At 31.1% G+C, this 10,755-nt stretch overlaps 1 protein-coding gene across 1 annotated transcript; it reads right to left on the reverse strand.

The window, feature by feature from the left end:
* Positions 1–2,482: 2,482 nt before the first annotated feature.
* On the reverse strand, positions 2,483–7,347 carry LOC112733105 (uncharacterized). Its single transcript, XM_025781979.3, has 5 exons — positions 6,875–7,347; positions 5,802–6,303; positions 5,477–5,684; positions 3,851–4,351; positions 2,483–3,032 (listed from the first exon to the last, which is right to left on the reverse strand). The coding sequence occupies exons 1-5, from the start codon at positions 7,218–7,220 to the stop codon at positions 2,616–2,618; spliced, it is 1,974 nt and encodes a 657-aa protein (XP_025637764.1). The 5' UTR covers positions 7,221–7,347; the 3' UTR covers positions 2,483–2,615.
* Positions 7,348–10,755: the final 3,408 nt, after the last annotated feature.

The following is a 10,755-nucleotide window of genomic DNA, read 5'->3' on the forward strand; positions in this document are numbered from 1 at the left end:
AATTATTCATTATAAAATTTTAATTTATTTGATAAATATTTTAAATATTAAAATTCAATTTAATTATATAATTTTACTTATTCATTCTAAACACTAAAATTCAATTCAATTCTTACAAAAATTTAATTCATAATAGAATTCAATTCAATACAAAAACCATTAAAATTTTCAAACATAACGTGTATCAAATCCTTGTGTAACCTATTTTCTTAAGAGGTGCTGGCAGGTGAACCTTATGATATTCGTTTTTGGGCCTAGGCCCGTTTCTATACCAAAATCGGCCCAAGGTGGAGGGATGCGTTTTTGTTGGAGAAAGGGAAGCAATCACAGTCACTGAGTCGCACCAATTTTTTTCTTCTCTATTATATTAAGGGGAGTTCTATGGTGTGGATGAAAAAAAAAATCCACACCTATGGATATTATGTGGCAAGCCTCTTAGATGAACACGTTGTGTTTGGCCATAGTCAGGGTTCAGTTGATGGGATACTCGGTCAGGGGTTTTGCAGTTGTACTACAAAATTGTAGAAAAGTTAATCAGTCTAATTAGGTCCTATTTTTTGGTAACTTGGGGCTCTTGGACATATTTTTTTTTTCTGTGTATGTGGCTATGAGTGAGTTTTTGGGCTTGGGTCACATTTTTTTATGCAAGTGTGCAGAACAAGTGGATAAAATTTAGTCACTAGTAACAATAAAAAGAAAATGGGCTACAAATTTTGTTGGACTTTTAAAAACCATTAAGAATAGCCGAACCGAACCGGGCTGTTGGACCGGATCTAAACCGGAGGTTCACAGAAGACGACGTCGTTTTGTTAGTTGAAAGGGGGAAAAGGAATTGCACGCGTTATCCCCCCTTCTCCAACTCTTTGCTGCACCAGATAGCTACTTCCCCTAGCCTCCTCCGCAGATAGCAAACCCTAGCCTCCACCGTCACTTGTCGCCGTCTGTGGGAGTGGTACACTGCAGCCGCCCGTTCGTCGCACCCAAGGAATTCCGCTGTGGTGATCTCGTTCCTATCCCTGTCTCCTCCGCGTCTGCTGCTCGCCTGTCCGATTTCGCGGTGCTAAGCTGCTCGCGCCTCCGTCGCCAGTGAGTGGTCTAGCTCTACATGGTGGTTGCTGGCCGCCCTCCGTGTCTGTGGTTGTCGATTCTGCCTCCCAGTGTCAGCCGAGTGTCGTCGCAGTTACTGGGTTCTCGTGGTTCGGGTTTGTCGTCGCCGGCGGGAGAAGGAACTCGTGGGGACTCCTGATTTCTTGCCTTTCGAGGGGTGGTCGCGGAGTCGCAGTTGCCCATTGGTGAGTATCTGCACCATGCCTTCCCTGTTCCGTATTTTTCAGATTTCCCTTGTCGTCCTATATTTGTATGTTGCTGAAATTGTATTCAATAAATTTGGCATGTTGCTGATGTAAATGTTGCGGTTCATCAGGACTTTACTAGGGTTTGGTAAATTTGTTGCTGTAACTTGAATTTGTTGCTGAATTTGTTGCTTCCCAATTAGAGAATCAGAACTTCAGGCAGTGTTTGGTTGATTGGCGTTTCACACTGATTGTACTTGATTATGAATTCTAAATGCAGAACCTTTAAATTACTAACTGATATCTTTATTCGAATGAATAAAAATATAAACAGTAAAAATGTTAAATATCTGTATTTATTTTTTTTACCGCCTTTCATAAATATTATAATAAATTGCGTACTCATAATGCTTTCATTTACATTATTAATATCAGATACATAATGTTTAAAAGGTATTTTTTATTTTTATAGTTTACTGAAACTATGCAAATTTATGCTATATAAATAATTACTAATAAAACAATAACAAAAGATAACATTCAAAAATTAATAAAAATATTTTTTCTGTCTTAAATATTATTTTACTGTCACATTAGTAACATACCTCACATATTTTTTTATCTATTTATTTATTTTTTTAGGTTAAATATCAAAACAATGCACTACATCCTTTTTTTTTTCTCCATTTAACAATATACAATCTAACAAAAGAACAGTTACATAACCTTAACCATATCACTTGGAAATTAAAAAACCGGTTAACCCAGACAAGTCTAACAAAATTTGTAGCCCACTTCCTTTTTATTGTTACCAGTGACTAAATTTTATCCACTTATTCTGCACTTGCATAAAAAAATGTGACCCAAACCCAAAAACCCACTCATGGCCACATACAAAAAAAAAAAAAATTGCCCAAGAGCCCCAACTTACCAAAAACAATTAGGATCTAATTATACTGATTAACTTTTCTACAATTTTGCAGTACAACTGCAAAACCCCTGACCGAGTGTCCCATCAACTGAATCCCCTGACTATGGCCAAGCACAACGTGTTCATCTAAGAGGCTTGCCACATAATATCTATAGGTGTGGATTTTTTTTTCTATCCACACCATAGAACTCCCCTTATATTAATCTATCACTAACATAAAATTTTTACAATTTTTTATGACTATCATAAAGACATAAACTGCTAATTAAAATATTTCTTTATTTCTATAACTATTTATTATTCTTATTAGGTTAACATGTGAAACGAATACTATAGTCTATGACAAAATTGAATATATATGTAACGAATATATGTTGATATTGTGAAGCTAATTAAATTCTAAAATGGAGTGCACTGGGATTTACGTTTTCCATTAGCATGGTTTGAGAAGGGAACTTTGGGAGGCGAGTAGCGATATACTTAGCCATGTCAAGGTAAGATTTTCTCCTCAACATTCTAACTTGCTTATTATTAACCCCATTATCATACTCAACGCTTGTTTCCTCCATAGTTCTTCTATAGTTGCAATAATTATTATTATTGTTGTTTTCCTTTATTAGAGCCCCAAGTTCCTGAGTCTTCACTACTCTCCATCTTCCATTTCTCAAGTTGAAGCTGTAAAGAGGAAGGAACCGTTGGCCATACATGGCTACAAACTCTATGGCTGCTAGAATGAACTCAAAATCCTCTTCGTCCATGTAATAGGGAAAACTCACTCTGGTCCATCCAGGTTTTATTCCAACATAACCCTATATATCAATGTATAACAAACAACGGTTTTAATAAATAAAATCCTTAATATGTGGCACAATAATAATGATATCCATCAGTATAAATAAATGAAGTATGGAAATTTCTTGTGCTGCATATAGAATATATAATGATTTAAGAAATAAAGAATGTTATGTATGAATACATGAAATAAAAGTCAACTACTAAATTATTCGCAATATATTTATATATAAATATATATTTTATTTAACTCATTTTTTTTGGTATATTTTATATTTTAATATATATATTTTATACAAATAATTAATTTATATCAATAGATATTTTTTTGTGGATACTTAATATAAAAATATATTTATATGTTTAATTTATTAATTATATTAGATATATATTAAAATTAATTATTAATATAAAATATATATTAAGATACAAAATACACTTTTAATATATATATATATATATATATATATATATATAATAACTAATTTTAATAGTTAATTTTAACGTGCAAATAGTATTTTGGTTTAATTAATATGTTAGTTCTTATAATTTTGTAGATTTTTAATTAGGTTCTTATAATTTTTTTAATTGAGTTTTTGCATTAAGTTTTTTTTTTAATTAGGTTCTTACATTTTTTTTTTTATTTGGATCCTGCACCAAATTTTTTTAATTAGATTCATATACAATTAAACTAATTACTATTAAGAAGGATTTAATTAAAAAAAAATTTGGTGTAGAACCCAATTAAAAGAAAAAAAATATAGAGATCTAATTAAAAATTTCGCAAAATTATAGGAATCAATGGAATAATTAAATGTTATGTTAATTTATTTACCTGTTGAATGGCTGACCTAACATCAAGAGATTGAGTTTTGTTGATATTGAGCAAATGGTGGCCATAAGGTCCAGCACAAGCGCACCCACCACGAGCTTGAATGCCAAATAGGTCATTGAGCAATGTTGCAACAAAAGGTCCATGAAGTAATTTACCCCTTTTGTAGTTCCCAATCTCTTCCCACAAATTAAGTTCCTCTTCATTACTATTTTCTTGGTTTTGATCGTTGCCCCAACATGTTGATGAGGAATTGGAGGTAGAATAAATCACAAAGGACAAAATAGCTTGTCTTTTGGTGCTTTTGTTTCCCAAAACCTTAATGTTAGGGTTTGAGATGAGCCTCTTAAGTGCCCTGTTAATGTATATTTGTTCCCTTATTTCAATCTCTTTGTAGCCAATATATTCTTTCACCCAAAATGCTAAGGCTGCTCTTACTGTTTGGATTATTGGAGGGGTGCCCCCATTTTCCCTTTCTTCTATGTTCTCCAAGTATAACGTATCCTGCATCAATAATAATATCTATTTTTTTACATTTCAATTTTCGTATTTATGTGTAGTATCTATTTTATATACAAAAGTTTCCCAATTTTAGTTATTGGATTAAACTAAGTTGAGTGTCTATACTATTTAAATATCATATTCCATTTAATATTTGTCTAGCTCTGTAGTATTCAAATATCTTGATAATGAAATTTCAAAGTTGACCATGAGAAAATGATGTTAAGTGTAAAATGGTGGAAACGAGTTGGTGTTTACAGCATATTAGTAACAATTATAACCAATTTCAGGAGAATCTATACGTCATAGGTACTTTAAGTAATAGATTAGAAATTCAATTTGTACACAAACACTGTACACTAGTTGACATGCAAGCATCAATTTCGTTGACCCTCAATTGTCAATCATATGCTAGGAAGCATATTGGAATAACTTCATGAAAAGGAAAAGTTCCATTATTTCTCTTATCAATTTATCAGGCATGATATATATTGAGTTATATAGAGCCCATTCAACGTGTTTGGATTTTAAATATATTATTATTTGGTTGGTAAATCAAATCTGGAATTTAGAATGTTTTGAAAAAAAAAAAGGTTTGAAAATAAAATAAGATTTAACATTTAAAAAAATCTCACAGCTAGCTATAGCTAGTTATGTGTTTAATTACTCCATACATCTTATTAAAGTTAATATAATTTTATCTCTGACGATGATAAAATCGAAGATAATGACTTGATAATATTATCATTGATTGTGAGGGCGTCTCCCCTTCTCTACCGCAGCTTGGTCTCCATACTAGCATTAATTGAAAAACCATAAATACACACACAGCGTGACACTTTACGTGTTATTCATTTCTAATTTAGGCCAATCATATCAAGTTCGTCGTCGGTGGATCAGGTTGCCATTATGAATAATAAATAAAATTTAGTTAAAGACACATCATAAATTTATAATTAATAAAAAATTTTAAATATTTTTATTTAATAAATATATTAAAAATTTAAATTTTTTATATTTTTAATAAAAAAATTTTATTTTATAATCTTAATGTATATGTTTAGAACATAAATATATTTTAAAACTTAAGAGCAAGAGAGTCATGATTTTACTTTTAATTATACATACCTTCTCGTCGAAGCCGTTGACATAATTCACAGTGCCACCTCCACAAATGGAGGGTGGGGAAGAATTCAACCTGTACAGTGCCTTGTTCATGAGGAGAATTCCCGGCGTGTCAGGACCACCAACAAACTTGTGCGGACTCAAGAACACTGCATCATACCAATCATCCCTACTCTTCTCTCTCCTCATGCAAATCTCCACATATGGCCCACTATATACATTCATTTACGAATAATTAGATAATTTCACATATTTAATTAAAATATGTTGTTTAATATAATATATCTACATATCTTAACTATCGTATTTATATGAAGAGACTGCGTACCTTGCTGCAAAATCAAAGCATGCAAAGGCGTTGTATTGATGAAGAAGGCGAGCAATGGCTGGCGTGTCGGAGTTTATCCCGGTGACATTGCTACAAGCAGAGAAAGATCCCAACAAGGGTCTGTTGGTATTTTTGTAGGCCTCAAGTTGTAGCTTAAGGGCATCCATGTCTAGCAAGCCTTCATCATCGAGGCCAATCTCAACTACTTCGGCCAAGCTTTGCCGCCATGAAAGCAGGTTGGAATGGTGCTCGTAGGGTCCCACAAACACAACCCATCTTTCTTCTTTGCTGAGGCTCTTTACCACCCTTTCCCTCAGAATTGAGGGCACCGCGATGCCCATTACTTCTTGGAGCCTCTTGATGGCTGCGGTTGTCCCCGAACCACAGAATATGATTGCATTTTCTTCTCCACCTCCTAAGCATTCCTTAATGTACTCGCTTGCTTCATGCAAAATTCTTGTGCTTCTACTTCCCACATAACTGTCACACGTGTGAGTATTGCCTATACACACAAATTAAATACCCCCATTGTTATTAAATATTCATAAACATACCTTTTATTAACTTAATTATTAATTAGTAGTTACTCACGTAAAAATTATTTTCGTAACAGACCAGACCCTAATAAAAATAGTTAATTAGATAATAATTTAATTAAATATATTAATTTAACTATTTAATAATTTTTTATTTTGTGATCTTAGTCAAATAATTTTAAGATTGATAATTAAAAATTTTAGTTGAAAAACGAAAAAAAAGACATAAGAAAAAAAATTAATTAAATTTAATAAAAAAAATAATTTATTCACCTAAAATTTTCTTCTTAGTTATTTTGTTCACATAAAAACAACTTGACCCGATCATTTTACTTATATGATTTATGACAAAATTTAGATTTAAAATGAAATAACTTAAATAGACTTAGGGTTTAATAATTTCAAGCAAGAAAATTGTTATTTTATTTAATGTTTTTTTTTTCTGAGAAATTGTTGATTGATGAAATACAGGTTCTTTAATTTAAGTGATCGATAGATGTGCATATATATAGAAAGGAATTGTGCGAACATACATACCATAAAAAGGAAGAACATGTTTGATGATGAAATCTTCATTGTATTGAAGGCTGCGACCTGAAGCAGTGTGATCAGCATATACAAGTTCTCTTCTTCCAAATGGAGAATAGAACTCAGCAGCGTTACCTATCATCTGAGATCTAAGCCAACGAAGCTTTTCCTCAACAGATTCATTATTATTACATGGTAGTTCCATCTTTACAAGCATCTTAAAGGTTTCAAAATGGTTGCACAAATCAATGTTACTCGTTTCTGATTTGGATGAAACTACCCAATCATCATTATCAATAATGCTTGGTTCAATAAATATGGGTTTCTCTACTAATAACGCCTTCTCAACCTCCATGTTGACAATAAAATAATGATTCAAGAATTGAAAACAACACACTCACAAGAAGATGGGAGCAACGAGACGGCTTTTATAGAGTTGCAAAGCTTAGCTTATATATGGATATTATATATGTTTTTAGTTGACATTTAATACATTATTTTATATTTATATTATATTATGCATAGCATAAGCCGCGTGGCGAAACTCTTGTAGATTTTGATTTTCAATTCCAACCTAAGGTTTAATTTCTCTTTCCTTAGGCGGTTAGTTGCTTGTTAAATGCACTCTTCTTCTTCTTCTTCTTCTTTATTATTATTATTATTATTATTATTATTATTATTAAGGTAAAGTACTAAATTGGTCTCCTAGATTTGGGCGTAATTCTGTTTTGGTCCTTAAGGTTTAAAGTGTTCTATTTGAATCCAAAAAAGTTTCATTTAGCATCAATTTAATCCCACACTGAAGTCAAAATTAAATAATTAACAAAATGTCCTACATAACAATAGTACAAGAACAAAATCGATAATCTGAAGAACAAGTACAAGTTTCAGAGGCATAAAATTAACCATTGATACATCAATACATTTATTTATTATTTTTTTATAATATAAATAAAATATTTTCTATAAAACTAAAGAAAATGATAAATAAATGTATTGATGCATCAATGGTTGATTTTGTGCCTCTGGAGCTTGTACTTGTTCTCCAGATTATCGATTTTATTCTTGAACTGTTGGTATGTAGGACATTTTGTTAATTATTTAATTTTGACCTCACTGTGAGACTAAATTGATGCTAAATGAAACTTTTTTGGATTCAAATAGAATATTTTAAACCTTAAAAACCAAAATAGAATTACGCCCAAACTTAAAGTACCAATTTAGTACTTTACCCTTATTATTATTATTATTATTATTATTATTATTATTATTAAGAGAGACAAGGCAGTAGATAAAGATAAGATCTATTATTTGGCTGTACATTTAGTTAAAAGGTATAATTTTACATGAGAAGATAATTTGGATAAGAAAAAGGGTTGGGTGATTTGCTGAAAAATAAATTTGTCGGATTCCCCAAACACTTCCTTTATTAAGCTGAATTCGGATATCTCTATTACAAAGGAGGGTCAAATGATTTGTGAAGGTCTATTGGGTGTGTTTATTTGAAGTGAAAATGAGACGAAAGAAAAAAAAATAAAAAAAATAGTTATTTTTTTTGGGTTGGTTGAATAGAAAAATTAAAAAAAAAGTGAATAATATAAAAAAGTAGGTAGAACTCTTGAAATTTTTTTTCCTCCATATATTCGATGAAAAATGAAAGGAAAATATATTTAGTATTAATATTCTAATATTATCTTCTATTTTTAATTATTTTAAAATATGTAAAGATAAAAATATCTTTTTATAATATTATATATTTTTTTTTCATCTCAACATATTTTAAAAAAATAAAATTCTACTCAATTTTTTTTTCTTCCTTTTTTATTTTTTTTCTCTATTTCTTTCCTTCTATCTAAACAAAATCTAAGAGACCATGAAAGTAAGTTTTTAGTGTCATAGTACAAATTTAGGTAACTGTACGGTAACTAGAGCATAATTATGAAGTATTTTGTTAGATATGGACTTGACTATAAATCTTGAATACATAAATATTTGTATAGAAGTAAACTCTAAAATAATAGTAAATCTCTATTACCTTTAAAAAATTGTCAAATTACACTCTATAAAAACGTTAATTTTGGTTATTAAAGAATATTGCAATAGATTACGTAATTGGAATATTTATCATGAATTTTAAGAAGCGAATGCTTGTGCATATAGATTAGTATGGCAAGAATATAAACTTTAATTGGAGTGTTATTTTTTTCTCATGTATTTTTTTAAATTTTTATGCAGACTTAGTTAAGATTACATTTTTTAGGACAGTTTCTGTCTTTTTTTTTTTTTGAATTTTATGTCCCATTCTCTATAAAAAAAAATTATTATTTGGATTATTAAAACAAACAAAATATAATATAATAAACTAGCTATTTTGAAATATGAGACTCTTTAATTACTTATCATAAAATTACATAGAAACAAAAATGAGAAGGATATATATATTATAAATTAAAGTGTAGGGTAGTGGAGTAGAACGAGTTAATCTGTTTGCCACTCCTACTAAATACTAAAGAGTGAGTAACTTTGTAGTGGTGATGAGTTTTTGCCATCTTATATTTACTCTATTACTTTATTTTTTAAATACATAAGCTGAGTGAAGTGATCTATCTAAGTATATATTAGACAATATTTGATGTGTATATAGGATTAACTCGACTTAATACTAACGACTAACTCAATTTAATATTAAGCCTTAAGAAAAAAAAAAGAAAATTGACAAAATCTTAAGAAAAATGTTGAGTACCGTCGGATTTATCGTTTAAAAGAGGAATAAAATTCTATAACAAGAAAAACGTTAAGTACCGTTGAATTTACTGTCGATTTAACGTCGCATATTAGCGTTGGCTTTACCGACGAATTCACAGACGGTTTTGACATGAAATTCGTTAGATCAAATCGTTACTGGCGGATTTTGATTTTCGACGGTAAATTCGCCGGTAATACTTGGAGGAAAAATGGGAGAAATAAGCACGAAATGTTGAGTGAAATTTACTGTCACAACAATCTGCCGGTAAAACCATTTCAGTGAAATGCTACATTTCGGTCATCTGCAACGAGTTACCGTCGGATCCGCCAGTAAATCCGATGGTAATGAGCCTTAAAATTCAAAGTGCGAACCCCTCTACCCCTTTAATTCGAAACTACTCTCTCTCTAACATCTCTTCTCCCTTTCTCTCTCTAGTCGTGTCTGAACCTCGCCGACACCGTCAGCCCCATCGCCGCCGCCACCGACGCCACCTCCCTCCTCTCCTTGCACCTCCCATTCGCCGCAATGTCTCCATTGCAGCCGCCATTGTGAACCCTAGTCTCCGTTGTAGCCACCGCTCTTCTCACTGCCGACAAGCGCAGTTCTTCGCGTCGCCAGCTTCATCATCCGCTGCCAGGTCCAGCTTCGTCGTCGTCTACCAGGTCCAAGTTAGTTAATTTTTTCTTGCTTAATTTTTGTTTTATTTTTAACCTATTTTTCATAAAAAAAAATGTGATTTGGTTAACTTATTTAATTTTGGAGTGTTGGAAATGCAATATGCTTTGACAAATGACCGTTTGTAAGTCACACATACTTTTTGGTCAATATATGAAAATTTTTAATTTCATATGGTCTTCGTTAATCATTTAGATAAATTAAACAAAATTATCAAAGCATGACAAAAAAAAAAAATACAAGATTATCAAATAGGATAACTCTAAGTGTATGTCACATGAAATTGTGTTAGAAGTTCATAAATTAAAATTGGAATACTACTAAATCTCGGTTGCTCATGTGCGTGTAGGCAAAAGTTTCTCCCATTTTTAATGGTTTTTGAATAATAAAGCATATATACATAAGGTTGCAAGGTTTAGAATAGAAAATATTGTGATGAAAATATTTGTATATGTTAATGCATATATGA

The sequence above is a fragment of the Arachis hypogaea genome, chromosome 13, assembly GCF_003086295.3.
Source record: "Arachis hypogaea cultivar Tifrunner chromosome 13, arahy.Tifrunner.gnm2.J5K5, whole genome shotgun sequence".
In the NCBI taxonomy this organism is placed as follows: domain Eukaryota; kingdom Viridiplantae; phylum Streptophyta; class Magnoliopsida; order Fabales; family Fabaceae; genus Arachis; species Arachis hypogaea.

Bases quoted from the DNA above. Each gene is read 5' to 3' on its own strand.
- LOC112733105 (XM_025781979.3), bottom strand. From the start codon at position 7,220: ATGGAGGTTGAGAAGGCGTTATTAGTAGAGAAACCCATATTTATTGAA. The intron at 4,352-5,476 runs GTATGTATAATT...TTATTGATGCAG, and splicing joins TCAACGGCTTCGACGAGAAG to GATACGTTATACTTGGAGAA. The intron at 3,033-3,850 runs GTAAATAAATTA...ATTGATATATAG, and splicing joins TTAGGTCAGCCATTCAACAG to GGTTATGTTGGAATAAAACC.